This window comes from Schistocerca nitens, chromosome 4 (assembly GCF_023898315.1).
Source record: "Schistocerca nitens isolate TAMUIC-IGC-003100 chromosome 4, iqSchNite1.1, whole genome shotgun sequence".
In the NCBI taxonomy this organism is placed as follows: Eukaryota; Metazoa; Arthropoda; class Insecta; order Orthoptera; family Acrididae; genus Schistocerca; species Schistocerca nitens.
In genome coordinates, this window is record NC_064617.1 from 233,976,333 (window position 1) to 233,992,945 (window position 16,613).

Sequence of the window (16,613 nt, forward strand, 5' to 3'; positions counted from 1 at the left end):
AAGAAGGAGTTTTTTCCAGTTTAAATTATCATAAACATGGATATCTTATGTGCTTGAAGTTTCCACTCTAGTTATTATTTCCTGAACATGTATCGTTGGTGTGTAAACTATAGGCGTGCAGCACTGAATGTATTGTTTCTTTCTGAATAGATAACCGCCTTTGGTTGTTGAGCACTCTGGGAGAAGAACATTCCATAAAGGATGTCGGAAGTGTGCCTTAATCCCCTAGTACTGCAGTGTTGAAATGAATGTGTTGCAGGGGCGAAACGTTCCAGGGCGGCGAGTCTGGCATGGCGGTGCCGGACACGGTTTGCACGGCCAAGTCCGTGGGAATCAGCGTCGATGTCAACACTTACGAGCCGCACCTTCTGGCCGGCACCATGGCCCATATGATCGGCCACAACATCGGCATGGGCCACGACGACGGCCGTGAGTATCCTTCCACAATCCATTATATAGAGCCTATTGACCTGACGACATTCCAGAAAATGCATATGCCAATGGCTGACATTACTCTAAAATATAATATAAAACTGACAAGAATTGACACACAAAAGTGTTAGTATCCATATAAAGTTTGCAAATATTATGTTGCGCTTTCAGGTTCTTTGAACATCGTACTAGCTAGTCTTAATGTAAACAAACACCCGTTCAGAACGCTTAGCGATTTCTCTTCTGACACAGTGCACCTACGCCATATGGTTTTATACACTAGATATAAAACGAGTTTTGTATTTTATTGTTCTGCTGGTACGATACAGTATAATCATCCAGCTCCCTGCGGCAGAGGGGGCAGCGCAACTGCAGGTTAAATGCGCCTGTGTAAAGGCCGGTTCCCACTAGGGCTGCCGCGCGTCAAAACCGCGCGTCAGCGGCGTGGTTGCCATGGAAACGTCGTCAGCGGCACGGCGCGGCGGGCTCTGCGTCGCGGTTTGACCATGTCGAACCGCTTCCGCTGCCGCGTGCCGCGCTCCAGGTGCGCGCTGCCAATCACAGAACGCGCTGAGCATTACGTCAGGTGCGGAACCCCGGGCCACACGAACTTTCGCCAAACCGCTGGCGCGGACGCGGCGGCAGCTATGAAATACTTATCATCCGATTCCAAGGAAACTATTCGGTAGAAAAATTTGATTCTTGGGCATGTTACAGACTATCTTCTCTCGATAAAGGACCGAATTTCTTTTCGTTATTCGTCGTGGTTACTTGCTGTATCGCATTTACGTAAACCTTTATACGAAATTTTAATGAGTGTGCAGAGGTAAAAACGCATTCGTGGACTTTGCGTACAGTTCACTTTAGGTAATACATTATTGCGTATGAAATTTAGTTAACATATCGAAATTGTATTTAAAGCTGAGAGCAGAACGATAGCTATCACCGTTCTCGAGATATTCGATGATATGTCGGCGGACGGGCTGTGCGGTGACCGCGCGCGGGTCGCTCGCGACGCGACCGGTACTTTCGTCCTGCTCGTCGTAAACCATGTGGTTGTATCAACTGCAAATTTCGTAAACGGTTCAAGAAATCGAAACGTGTTTTTCTGCAAACGAGAACTTGTAAAATGTCATGTATTTCGTCGCATGATAAATATCCAAAATCCGTTTATCTACAAAGATATGAAAGAAACTACAGTTTTTCGGAAGGGATAGATGAATTTTTTTAAATGGCATTTAATAGCATGTGGAATGAGAAGTTAAACCGAGACTAATTTGCTGGTATGTCATAAGATGTAATTTGCTAAGTATCCACAGCTATTATTTCCTTTGGAAGTAGCAAACGTTTTTTTTCTGTATCCAGTGTACTTTATTGGTTCAAGACGCGTTTTGCCTTTTACTTTAAGGCATCTTCGGTGGAATCGAGAATGATTCAGTTTTGTTTTGATATGTGATGCTTGCAGATTATAAAACAGTTCACTTTTTTTTTTACGTGAGTAACTGATTACTTACAGTGAATCGAGTTTTTGGCGGACATCTGCGTTTCTCCTCACCTGGTCACATGCTGGAGGTTGAACTAAAACTTAGTTTGTGGAACATAAGCACATTTTCATGTTCGCTCTTTTTTCTTCTGTCACTAGCTGTAGACATTTTACCGAAAACACTGAATTGAAGTCGTACCTAGTGTGTTCACCTTATGTCCCTTCCTGTTTGGTTTGTTTATGTACAAGTTGCCAACCTAAAGAATTATATGCTGAAAACTAATATTTGTTTATTTCTGTTCTCCTTATATCTGTATGTGTGTGTGGCTAGCCAGTGATAGTTATAGAAAGTTGAAAGTGAATGCAGTAGTTGTCAGACAGTGGTTGAAAGATTTGGTGTTCAGCTGATTTCAGTTTTGGTTTAAATGTTTTGTGGAGGAGTGCATGGAAGAGTAAATTCACTGCTTACATTAATAGATAAAATAGTAGAATAGCATTTCAACAGTTGATTATTATCAGAATACAATCATCCAACCCCTTTGTCCCCATTCGTTGACGCCTCATAATATGTCCTGTCAACTTACCCCTCTTGTTCCGTAATTTCCTCTTCCTCCTCTATTTAATTCCGTTCCTCTTCTTTAGTTACACGATCCTCATATCTAATCTTCAGCATTCTTATTGATCACCACGTTTTGAAAGTGTCCATTGTCTTCTTGACAGAACTGTTCATCGCCCACATTTCACTTACATACAAGGCTGCACTCCACACAAATACCTTTGTAAAATAGTACCCAATCATTAGAATTTATATTCGATGTGAACAAATTTTCTTTTTCAGAACGCTTTTCTTGCTATTCGCTGACTTCAATTTATATCCTCTCTACTTCTGCAGTCTCAATTACTGCTTCCCTTTCAAGTCATTGAAGTCTTAGAAATGCAGTTCGGTTTCGGTACAAGTTGTAGATAATCTTGTGGCCCTGTGTTTTATCGATGACATCTCCAGAGCTTCAAAGAATGTTTTAATGAAGATTGTCAAAATCTCTCTCTTAACATGCAAATGCTATAAACACAGTTTCTCAGTTCTTCTGTGTGTCTACTTAGCTTAGTGGTAGGATAAGTATTGCCTTGCGTGTTCAGACATCTCACAGGAATCTAACAACGTGCTTATGTTAGTTTGTACAACCCCTCCCCCTCTCCTCTCTACATATTCCTTCCACTTTCTAGCCTTCTCTTATTTGCTTAGTTCTGACTTGCCAAATGAGTTCTTGACAGTTGCTTCTCCTTTGAGCAAAGTTTGCTTTGTTCTTTCTCATTTTCATTCCCTTATGTTTTCCAAGTGCAAAATCGCGTTGCAATTTTGGACTTTCTGTTAACGTCACGTTTAGACATTTCTATTTCCTATGGCCTACTTTATTTGCTGCATTTTTATATTTTTCCCTCGAATCAAATTTAATATATCACGTTTTATCTAACGATTTCTACTGTACCTTCTTCCTGTTCACATACTCTGCTACACTGACCACTTCTTCTCTCAAAGATATCCATTTGTATTCTAGCGGATTCCTTCCTCTGTTTCAGTCAGTCATTCCATTACGGTAACTTTAAGATTATCGAATAACTGTGGGTCTTGACTTATTCAAGTTCCATTTCCTTAATTTGCCACCGTTTACTGTCTCCTTAGTTGTAAACCACAGCTCGTAATCAATAAATTATTGTAGGTTTGCATCTGCACCAGGAAATGTCTTATAATTTAAAATCTGGTTTCGAAAACTTTGTTCCAAATTGTATTATTCTTTCATGATTCTTAAGCAAGGTGCTGGTGATGATTACATTATGCTCTGTGCGTAATTCTATCTGGTGGCTTCCACTTTCATCCCTTCCCCCCAAGCCTTTGTGTTCTTACTGTTTTCCTGTACCTGCTACTGTATCACATTTTAAATTTTTGTCTCACTTAACTATCTGAGTAATCTCTTTTGTCGTACATTGTTTCAATGTGTTAGGAGATAGTGAACAATCATGAACGGTAGTCATCAAATCTGTTTATGGTGGAATGAGAAAACATGAATAATGAAATATGTGAAAGAGTACATTGTACAGTAAGTGAAAACATGGTATGTCTTCACCCAACTTCGTCTTTCCTTCATGTAGGTGTAAGATATAGTTAATCAAACGCACCGAGCGTTTCGGTGGGTCTCGCCCCGTACCTCAGTGGCTGTCCGTCATTGGCTACCGCTAGCGTCTGCCGCTTCCAGATGGGAACGCCAATTCCGCGAGCCGCCGCGTTGAAGCGGAAAACGCTTGCCGCAGCCGTTGCCGCACGACGCGCTGCCGCGCTCTAGTGGGAACCGGCCTTAAGACGATGTGCGAGCTGTGGGCTGCAGCAAAATAACTCCCATTCTTTTAAAAGGCTCTTGACGAATTTTTAGCATATACTGACTAACCAAAATAAAAAAATCTAAAGATCTGCCTACAAAAGTTAAGACTGTCTCTATAAGAGTTGTGGCGTTTTCTTAGATACATTTTATAATGCTGATACTCAAGTAGTTTTCGACAAAGGCCGCAGAAAGTTGCTAATCCGTACTTGAATCGGCGTAAGATGCCCGAGAGCTGCTAGCGCTGTTGCCAGTCTTCAACTGCGAAGCGCAAACAGCAGCAGGTGAAGCAGTAGAGTTCTAATAGACCTGCGACACTGTGACTACACTGAGGCGTTGCGTGATTGACTGAGGTATGCGCGCCCACCCTACTACAAGTTTACTGTTCTCACAGCATTAAGCAAAATTAATGACAAAATTATATTTTCACAGCTCCCTACCGTTGAATCGGTAAAACTCTGACCACAACACAGCACTTCATCATTTGTCGCCAAAGTTGAAAATCAACAATGTTGTAGCAATAAGATTGAACCTCGTGTTCCATTTATTGTTCCGAGTTTTGGTTGTTATATGCGAAAGTATTTATATTATAATTAATTTGTTTGTTTTAGAGGTGTATACTATTGCTTAATATTCGTCCATCTGTAAGGTCAGTTCAGTTCTGACTGCACTTGGATTCGGCAGAACTGCAGTTCGAACGTGGTGTAGGTTCACATACACCAAGGTATGCAGGACGCCTTCCCACAGCTGGCAGCACGACGAATTTCGCAGCTTGCCCACAGTTACCAACGAGATAAAATTTAAACTCATTGCAATTACCCTCCCCAAGTGCTGCTGCAGTTCATCGCACCTTTCCGAAATTGTCAAATCTGCTTGTTGCTTCAAAAACCTGGTCTACAGATGTAAGAAGACCGCTATGTTATTCTATTACACAAAATGTTGACGTCAGAGACCAATGCCTCACAGCGAATATATATATAAAAACAAATATGATGTGACTTACCATATGAAAGCGCTGGCAGGTCGATAGACACACTAACAAACACAATCATACACACAAAATTCTAGCTTTTGCAACCAACGGTTGCTTCATCAGGAAAGAGGGAAGGAGAGGGAAAGATGAAAGGATGTCGGTTTTAAGGGAGAGGGTAAGGAGTCATTCCAATCCCGGGAGTGGAAAGACTTATCTTAGGCGGAAAAAAGGACAGGTATACACTCGCACACACACCCATAACCAACCACACATACACAGACACAAGTAGACATGTCTGCAGAAAATTCAAAAGTAATAGCAGTGTACATGGCTACAATACTAGGAGAAAGGATGATCTTCACTACTCAAGGTTAAATCTAACTTTGGCTCAGAAGGGGGTAAATTATGCTGCCACGAAAGTCTTTGGTCACTTACCTAATAGCATCAAAAGTCTGACAGATAGCCATATAGCATTTAAAAGGAAATTAAAAGAATTTCTTAATGGCAACTCCTTCTACTCATTAGATGAATTTTTGGATATAGTAAGTGGGTAATTTCCCAACTCCACAAAAAATAAATAAATAAATAAATAAATAAAATTAAAAATATTGAGTGTCATGTAATATTTTGTCTAATGTAATATCTTCTATAGACACCTTTTATTAGCCTGACACATTCCACATCATTACGAAGTGTCGTATTCATGATCTATGGAACAAGTACTAATCTAATCTAATTTGGCTGTGGCAACAGGAAGGGCATCCACCCATCATCTACCACCAACATTGCAAAACACATGTTAACATGCTGGCCCTGTGAAGATACAGGGTAAGGCCAGGAAAAGACAAAGAGGAGCCGTTTTTCTCCTAATATAGCACACAAATATATAAAATAATTACTATAATTATCAGTGCCATTTGATTAACACAGTTTGGGTTGTTAGTATAGACCTACTGTTACGTTAGAGAATAAGACCTCTGGGGTTCTTTCTCCTTGTTAATGTATAGCTTGACTTGCTCCACATTCCTGAAGGCTATCCTTTGTGATGGGATTTACAAAACATGATGTGTGAATGAATGAATAAATAAATGAATAAGTAGTGAAAGTTACCTCTGTGTCAACAAATGTTATTCCCACATATTTAAGACTACTGGAATCCAGTGTTTGTAGCTGTATGCAACTGTTAAACAGCACAAAAAATACTACAGGTGTGAAACGCCATACTGTCCAACTGTGTGGGAAATAAATGGGTAGCATTTTTGTGTGTGTGTGTGTGTGTGTGTGTGTGTGTGTGTGTGTGCATTGCTATAGAATGTTGCCTGGCAGTAATAATGGCTGGATGTAATTCCCTATTTACCAATGCCCTGGGGAATATGGTGTAGTGACTAATGTCCATAGCATCCTGTAACTAATATCAGCTAATTTACATGGAAAACTGTCTGTTGCTCACTCATTTTTGAAACAGTTTAAACTTCTGTTAATAATTACAGTAAAGCAGTTCATGGTGATCTGTTATCATTCAGGATTCCAGAAACAGTCATACTCCATCCAGAAATTTTGTCATTTTGGTTCACCCTTGCTGCACTGGATGTAATCCATTAGGGCCTATATCTGAAACTGTGATCCACAGAGAGAGTTGGTTTGCTTGCTAGAACTATGTGCTTTCAATTGCCTCTCAATTTGCTTTAAACATTACTATCTGGGTGGCTCTTACTCTTGGTTTGTACATTCCAGTTTGTACATGTGATGTATTTTGTTAAAGGGCTTGGGAGGTTCTGCAGTAGATCAGGTGAAGAATTCAAGTGAGCACTAATATCTGATACTGTGTGCAATTTATATTTAGAAGCTGCTTCATAAAGCTACAGAAAAACAGAGCACTCCCAAGTGCTCAGGCAGTCGCATTCTCTTCCGTGTTATTTCAAGTCCTCAGAAGGCTGACCCTTTCTTGGAAATTTACAACAAATTGTACTTATTCCTTGCTACAGTTTCCCTTGTAACTTTTTTAAAACTTGTATATGACATCAGGAATGAAAAGCACTCATTGTTCTTTGAAGTATTAAGTACAAAGCAGATTCTAAATAAATATAAATTACACAAAGTACCAGAAATTAGTGCTCTCTTGAAACCATCTCCTTGTCCATCATAAAGCACAGTGAAATGCTAATCTACTAATCAATCCCACTTTCTTTATGTACAGTTAAGGTAAAGCTAAAGCTGACATTAACCTGAAAGTTTGTTTGAACACACACAGTGCTCTACCTGGCTTGGTGCTGTCGGAGACGGTATTCTCTAGCTCTCCTGTAGCCTTTAAACTGACTACTTACCAAGCCACTTACAAGGTGGGCCTACAGTTTAAAGTGGACTCCAGATCTTTTTGCAAATAGGCTGCTTTCATGTTTACAAATTATTTTCAATTATCAAGGAAGTGATGTATGACAGAAAAAAATCTTGCACCACTTGATGCCTGACCATTGGATTTGCAGTTTGACATTTACTCACTGATCCATGTGTAATGAATAAACAGAACTTTTTTCACGTTTAATTAATTTTTTCAATTAGAACAGAAAAAGAAAAGAAGCCGTTTCTTGCTGTTCTGCTCAATTTTTTATTTATTCACTGTCCCTGTTTTGGCTTCTTAGGCCATCATCGGCTGACAACTGACTGCCACGACCTGTAGTGTTGTAACACTGGGCAGAGATATTAGGCACTGCAGAAGTTATTACAGTTACAGTTGCTTATCTTAAATATAAATTTCACTCAAAAATGAATTGTAATATGTGGTATCCCTCTGTGGTGTACCAACATATGACGGGAGGTGGCCAGGAGGTGCACAAGGACAAATACTTAATCTGTGCCGATAGTCAGTAAATGTGTCTTTACTTTACTTGACTCAGTCCCAAAGTACAATCCCAAATCTGAGTCCAAGAATAACAACAAAATACATCAACATGAAAACACAGCCGGCAAGGCAGGATGCAATGTGATGTGATCTCCAGTCCACAGTCAACTGAACTTAGCCTGCTTGACTGCTGTTGGTCTGTTCTTTATCCAGTACACAGAGGTTGCCCTTGTCAGCAGCCTGTGGAGGCCGGACCCGACAGGTGTGCACCATTGTCCATGGCAGTGTCTTGTGTGACCACTATCAGCGTCCAAGGAATTCTTGCAATGTATTACCAACTGTCGCAGGGTGTCGCTTTTGGCGGTATCAATTGCAATGATACCACATTACATTTTAAATACAAAATTGGCTTCTTTGTGTCAGTTATCTAGTTGACACATTTCAAGACAACCAGATAATTACAACAGTAAAATCAACTACATCTGTATAATAAAACAATATATTTTTGTATGATTTCTATATCTGAGGTCAAGTGTGCCTTTTTGGTATTATAACTTCTGAATAGTCTCTTATATATGTCTGTCCCATGGTGCACTAGCTATAGTTGTGACATTTGTTGTCACCTGACAACCTAAGAAGCCAAATATTAGGTACTGAGTAAATTAAAGTTAATTTTTATTGTAAAATCACTCCTTCATTACTCAAGGTTAAGTGTGGGCTGGTAAAAGGATAATTTTCTGTTCTTCAGCCAAATGAGCAGTAAATGGAAAAGATTTTAAACATTTTCACTAATTTCAGTTACTGAAGGGGTTCCTTAGACAGTTTAAAATTACCTTTGTGTTTTAAAGTAATGCTAATGAAGCTGTGAGTATGATAAAATTAAGGTCTTCACTGCATTGCATAGGAGGAACCCATAACAGGAAAGAATCATTTGTGAGAGTGACAGATGAGAAGTTATTAGCAGCATAGAATTTGGGATACTAGCAGAGCAAATGGATGTGTGTTGAGTAGGGTATGATATTATTTTGTTGCTGTTGGAAAACATGAATCTTAGGAGTGTAACAAGTATAGAGGTTATATCTGATAGAAGGGATGTATTCAGAGTCTATTTCATTAATGAGAGTGAGAGACAATGTAGTGTGTATGTAGGTGCAGAGTTGGATAGCAGTGTGTTGAGACGATAGAAGTGGATGACACAAGTGGAGACTTTGTGGAGCTGGTAAAATATTCATGCAGGAGAGAGTTAACAGATTCATAAAATAATGTTCAATGCATGATTTGGAGAGCCTGATTCACCTAAGTGAGTGAAATTATTTGCATTTCAAAGAGAATCAGCCAGATCAAGGCTTTTTAAGTGTTTAGGATGGTGGTGGAATGCAATCCCATGTACTTCTCAATCATTTTGATTCAATAAGGGTTTATTACAGTATTCTCATTTATATTTGACTGGACATTGTAATGTTACAGGAGAGGAGTGCTTTTGTCGAGACTGGCATGGCTGCATCATGGCGCAGTCCATTGTGGGCCAGGACAATGTGCAGCCCTACAAGTTCTCAGAGTGCAGCCTGTCTGACTACATCGATGCCCTGCGGATAGGGCATGGCATCTGTTTGCTCAACAAGCCCAATGAGGTCAGTGTCCTCTCCCCAAATGCTTCCACCGCTGTCAGCTGCAGATTGTAACTGCTGCACTGTCAAGGGCTATTGATTTACGACACAGAGTGCAGCATTTTTGTATCACTTTTCTTTCTTTCTTTTCAAATATTTGGCTTTCCCTTGTGATATTACATTCCTTTTTGAGCCACGTTCATTTGTGTTCTAATGTCCATGTTACAACACTTTTGAATACTAATTTAGAGTATGTGTAGCACCATGAACATAGAAACAGATGCTGACTTGTGTTAAATAATTTAGAAAATAAAAAAATAAAACATTTGTTAAAAACATCAACCAGTGGAACAAAAAAACATTGCAGATTGCAATATTGTACAACATGATTGTATGTTGCAGGTTTCACAGTTGGTATTTTCTTTTGAAATGGTTTCTGGTATTTTATGTTTGTCATTGTGCCATTGTCACTGATTGTTACATAAAATTTCATGTCTTAGTATGGGGGAGATCATCACAGGCTATATAGATTGTTTGCTAAGGTTCTCTTATTTTTAACCCAAGCTAAAATGAGCAATTCCAACTTGATGGTGTTGCAACCGAAAACACCCAAATTATTATTATTGGCTAGCTGCTCTCTACCTTGTGGTGTTATTTGAATCTAGTTAAAGATCTATAATCCAAGGTACTATAGATCTAGAGAATTATCAAAATATTGTCAAAAGAAAACTTGAGTGCAAACTCAGATGCTCAGTTTCACCATAAAAGTCTGAAAGGACACTATTTAATTTATTAGATGCTATGTCCCATATTCTCTCTTGCTTCTAATCCATAGTATTGTTGTCTTACTGTACATTTCAGCGTAGCGAAGCCAAAAAAGACAAATGTGTCCTTAACCTGAAAGCAGGCTTGAAAACGACAGAGCTTTTACTAGGCACAATTGTATCAGAGACTTGTGTAGCCTTCCTGTGAAATTATTATTTTTTGGCAAAAAGCGCGTTTGTTCTTCTGTTTGAATAATAGGTTTTAATGCTCCTTTTTAGATCCTGTTGAGGTTTCAAGGAGGATAACTTTTGTCTAGAAGTGTGTAATGCGGGGTGACTTTTATTTAACTTGTGTGCTAAAGAAGTGGCATATATATTGAAAGAAAATTTCAGAATAGAAATAAGACAGTAAAGGGACCAGATAAACAGCAGTAAAAAAGAGAACTGTAGCAGTCTCATTGGAACGCATGAAAAGAAATTTTTCTGTTTACAAATTAATATTGCAGAAGAAAGACAAGAGATTCAGATTGAGGGAGGGCAAAGAAAGCCTTTTTCAGCAAATGATCTGAAAAAAAAAAAAAAAAAAAACGAAAACATGGAAATAGAGAACTGTTGAAAGCAGAAAAAAAACATGGAAATAGAGAACTGTTGAAAGCAGATTTTCTTTTGGTCTGTTAAAGTCAGTTGGGGCACAGATTTCGTAACCATTGTTTTCTGTTATTGCAATCAGTGTAACCTTATCAGCAGTTTTCCAAACTGTCAAATTATGAGTATGTTTTTCCACAATAAATATATGTAGTTCCTCCAGTGTGGTAGATTTAACTTCATGCTAATTCTTTTAATTAAGCTGCCATATCACATGTAAAACAGTTTCTTTATGGTTATCAGATAAAAGATAACAAAACATGACACACACTTTCTAGGCCTCATCATTTTCTCATAGTTACTGTTGCAATTTGTATCGATGTGAGGAAAAAAGATATGATATGTCACAAACTGGTTCATCACTCTTTCCTGCTCAGAATACTTAAAATGTAGCACAACGAATATACACAGTGCAATCATATCAATGTGACCACCGTCTATGTTTGACTTCAGTGTGCAATACCCAGTCACAGACAGCAGATGGCATCACTAGCAATGGAGGATATATAAAGCGTGTCAGGGGATGCGGAATACAGTGGTAGGCATAATGCAGAAATTGAGTGATCTATCTGATATCCAAAAGAGATGATCATTGCCTCTCGGGCCAAGGGTGGAAGCATTTCCAAAATGGCTAAGTTTCCAAACTGTTCATGTGCTGCCACGGTTAATGTATAATGTGCATGACAAAATGGCTCTATCCAAAACCGGTGCTGAGGCTACTGTGGTGCACCACGGCCCCAGGCCATTGATTAGAGGGGTGAACGACGGCTGCAGAGACGTGTACAGGCGAATAGGCTTGCAACTGTTGAGCAACTGACTACTCAGATGAATCCAGGGGCTACGAAAAGTGTCTCCTAATGTCTATCCAGCAAATGTTGTTTGCATATGGGCCTCTGCAGCAGAGTGCCTGCTTCATGCACTCATGCTGACTGCTGTTCATCAGCTATGAAGGCTGGAATTGGAATTCACATGCTAATATTGTAACTGGACTTCCACTAAGTGGCAACAGGATACCTTTTCAGATGACCCATATTTTATGATCTATCAAACACATGGCCATTGGTGTGTATGTCTTTAAACAGCTGAAAGTAATCACCGTGGAATAATCATAGAAGGGTCCAGGCCAGTGGAGGGAGTGTTATGGTCTGAGGAATGTTTTCATGGCATTCCTTGGGTGATCTTGTAAACCTGGAAGGCACGGTGGATCAACCCAAGTATGAATCTATTGTTGGCAAACATATTCAGGCTTTTGACAGGTAGGCACATTAATCTGGCTGGACAGTGTAGTAATCACTTTTGATAAACCATGGATGCCTACTACCACTCTGGAGTATTGTTTCTCCTTAGAAGCTTAAAAATATAACAGTTGGTTATTCAGTTTCTCCTGTTTAAATACTACAAACCCAAGATGCACAGACAATAGTATACATTATTTGCTTTAAGTGAACAGGTTGTTCATCTGTAGACATTAATTACAAATTCATAACTATATCACATTTCAACAAATTCTGATCATTGAACATCTCTTTTTTCTGATATGTTAGCATTCTTCTGCAAGGGACCAGTTCAGAAATTACAGCAAACTTGTATTTTTTGTTTCATGTTATTGACAACATAACAGCTGGAGGTGCGAAGAACCTGTGGCAATGGGCTAGTCGAAGAGGGTGAAGACTGTGACTGTGGCACAATCGACGAGTGCCACCAGCATGATCCGTGTTGTGATCCTATCACCTGCAAGCTCACCAAAGAGGCTGACTGTGCCACAGGCCCATGCTGTACCAACTGCAGGGTAAGTGAACATCTAATGTCTCTGGTATTGCTAATGCAAAACACATGAGCTGTAATTTCCAGGCTATTCAAAACTGTATGCTAGACCAGAACTGTTACCTTATTTACTTTTTATGGGCAATGGTATACCGAGGCAGTAATTGCAAGGGTACCATGTGGCTCAACACAGACATCCAACAGTCTGGATTTCTTTACTGTCCTGCTGATAGAGCAATAAATGTGTAATCGGCTCACTTCTGTGAAGCGTGTGTTGGGTAACTACAGTTGCAAATAGCTCGGAAATAGTGCAATGTATCAAATTTTTTCTTAACAATGATTTCTCTGCACAACCTCCCCTGCAACATCCTTACAAGCCTTTCTGACTGATTCTGACCACCCTGTATAAGCTCTGTAATTGATATACCACCTGCCATGGGAAATAATGGTGGATCAAATGTGGTTTATGTAGCATGGAGGCAGTTTGTGGGATCAAATTGAACACACTATTAAAATCCTCTACTGTATGATAAGTGTAATTCTGAGTATTGAATATCAGCTTACCTGAAGTAGCCATTTAGGCCCAATCCCTGGAGCTTCGAAAAAATGTTCGTAGCTCCTTCTCTATGAACTTTGGTTTCTTTTATGGCTCAGAACCACATTAAAACTCAATGTAAAAACAAAATATGCCTAATTCCATGGCTAAATTACCAACCAAGTTAGATAGCTCAATGCAGTTTTCTTCCACATAGAGTAACTAAAGAGTTCAGAGTGATTAATAGGTCTTATATCACTCAGAATCATATGATAATCACCTTTGGTTCACATGTTGTTATGTTGAATGACTCTTTTCATTATGCTATTTCCTCCATTCTCTTTGAAAAATATCATTCTCTTAACAACACGCGAAGTGAATACTTCGTAAATCATACTTTATGAAATTGTGCCCACAGGATTGGTGTTTACATATTTTTATAATTTTTGTAACCAGCTGTTACTATAGCCTGAATAGCCTGTCATGTAGACTGCAGGCTCACCATCCCAAATGTCACACCATATTACAGTTGTGAGTGGGGTAATCCATAGCAGATTTGTTTGAAGTTGGAAGGAGTTATTATAGCTGCAAGATATTTCAGTAAGTATATGTTGCAGTTAATCTTTTTATGGATGCATGTTATATACTCTTTCCATGTATGTTACTTCTCTGTCACAGTAGCTAGAAATTTATGCTTGTCAGATGTTTCAACCAAAGACAGTGATTTGATATTTATGTTGACTTGAGGTTGATTATAATTTAATAAAATCTTCCTGATAGCTTTCCTATCCTAATTTAATGTAAGTTTCTTCATGGTAACAATATAATAGAGGGAAACATTCCACATGGGAAAAATATATCTAAAAACAAAGATGATGTGACTTACCGAACGAAAGCGCTGGCGGGTCGATAGACACACAAACAAACACAAACACACACACAAAATTCAAGCTTTCGCAACAAACTGTTGCCTCATCAGGAAAGAGGGAAGGAGAGGGAAAGACGAAAGGATGTGGGTTTTAGGGGAGAGGGTAAGGAGTCATTCCAATCCCGGGAGCGGAAAGACTTACCTTAGGGGGAAAAAAGGACGGGTATACACTCGCGCACACACACACATATCCATCCACACATATACAGACACAAGCAGACAAGGGGCCTGCTTGTGTCTGTATATGTGTGGATGGATATGTGTGTGTGTGCGCGAGTGTGCAGACAAGGGGCCTGCTTGTGTCTGTATATGTGTGGATGGATATGTGTGTGTGTGCGCGAGTGTATACCCGTCCTTTTTTCCTTTTTTCCCCCTAAGGTAAGTCTTTCCGCTCCCGGGATTGGAATGACTCCTTACCCTCTCCCCTAAAACCCACATCCTTTCGTCTTTCCCTCTCCTTCCCTCTTTCCTGATGAGGCAACAGTTTGTTGCGAAAGCTTGAATTTTGTGTGTGTGTTTGTGTTTGTTTGTGTGTCTATCGACCTGCCAGCGCTTTCGTGCGGTAAGTCACATCATCTTTGTTTTTAGATGTATTTCTTCATGGTAAGATATTCTATGGTCAGACCCAGATAATAAAAGATGTGCCATCAGCACAGTTCACTTACTTTGAGCTTTGTGGCTGCATTAGATCATTGATATATAGAAGAAACAACAAAGGCCCCAGAATACTTCTCTGTGAAATTCTACAACTGAGATCCTTGTATGTTGATCACATTTTTAGGATATAGCCTTCATTTTTATAACATATTTGAGCACACAGTCTTCAATCAAAGAGGTAAGAAATCAAAAAGCAAGAACATAGCTGATACTGATTGTGTGCCCTATTAATGTGTAGGTTGTATGAATCCTATTTGTAAACAGAATAATCAGATAATTTTACCAAATATGTGGAAAAACAAATGAAAGAAATCACCCTTAATTGAAGAAATATTGTGAACTGGACTAACCTACGCCATGTCATATCAATCTAGAACCTACCCACAAAGTACAAGTTTATATCACTATGTTATACAACCAATTTTTTATTTCTTGTTGTTGTTGTACTTAAAAGGACACCTATTAAATTAAAAGTGCATCTATGATTTTTGTTTCTTTCTGCAGCTTTTGTCAAGAGGTGTCCTTTGTCGTGATGCAACAAATGAGTGTGATCTACCTGAGCACTGTACTGGTCAAAGTGGCGAGTGTCCTCCTGACATCCACAAGAAGAATGGCACACCGTGTGGGAACAAGGGATATTGTTTTAATGGAGTGTGCCCCACACTGAATATTCAGTGTGAACTCATCTGGGGATATGGTAAAATGTTATCTGTTTTGAATATAGAACTCTTTTTATCAGAATATTATGATATTTTTGTATTGGTTAACACTAAATAATTTCAATACAGGAGGGATTGCAGCAGATGAACAGTGTTACAACCAGTTCAACTCAAAGGGTTCCATCAATGGGCATTGTGGAATGGATGCTACAACAGGCCAATACATCAAGTGTGAACCTGAGTAAGTCACAATAATGTATTCCTAGTTTTGTGTCCTTTGTTGCAAACTACATGCACATGATTGATGAGTGATGATCCTAGGTTGTGTTTAAGTATACTTTTATTACAGCATCACAACAAAGCTGAATTCTGCAAAAAAACAGAATAACAACTGAAATTATTGTTCCTGATCGTATATAAATACGAACAACAGAATCAAAGTCTGTAGCAATGTCAGTCCATTGATCAGACTAGCACAAGTACACAATCAGTATTACACAGTCACACTAGCAGCACAGTGGCATGGAGTTCTGGGAGGGCCAGGATCGGAGGAAGTGGCAGACTCCGACAAAGATTGTTGGCCACTCAATGTAAAGTGTCATTCCCGGTAGCGGCTGGATGAGCATTGTTGTGTGGTGCAGTGTAGATTTGGTTGGAAGCCCCAATGGATGGGCTGTGGGATACAGCTGGCACGTGGGCTGGATCTGAACAGCTACTAGGCCTCCCGCCCTGTTTAAGAAAAAGATGGCAGAGCTACTTGCCACTAGCCAAAAGATCCTGCAAGCTGTTCCTCAGCTGTGACTGGTGGGGCCAACCAAAGAAGGGGATTGCAGAGCTGGTGGGTGCCACAGGGGGGGAGATGTTTCCCTCAGATTGGTGCAGATGATATCCAAAGATGAGGGGCTGCAACCCTTTTCCCCAGAACCTGAGACATGATGTTGTAAAGCAATATCTA

General features: G+C 39.5%; 1 protein-coding gene across 1 annotated transcript in view; it reads left to right on the plus strand.

Moving 5' to 3' along the window:
• Positions 1-16,613, plus strand: part of LOC126251437 (disintegrin and metalloproteinase domain-containing protein 22) — a 1,101,455-nt gene that overhangs the window by 915,039 nt on the left and 169,803 nt on the right. Inside the window, exons 10-14 of the mRNA XM_049951862.1 lie at positions 260-429; positions 9,567-9,730; positions 12,737-12,904; positions 15,504-15,696; positions 15,788-15,899. Coding sequence (XP_049807819.1) covers positions 260-429; positions 9,567-9,730; positions 12,737-12,904; positions 15,504-15,696; positions 15,788-15,899 — 807 coding nt within the window. The remainder of the gene's footprint in view (positions 1-259; positions 430-9,566; positions 9,731-12,736; positions 12,905-15,503; positions 15,697-15,787; positions 15,900-16,613) is intronic.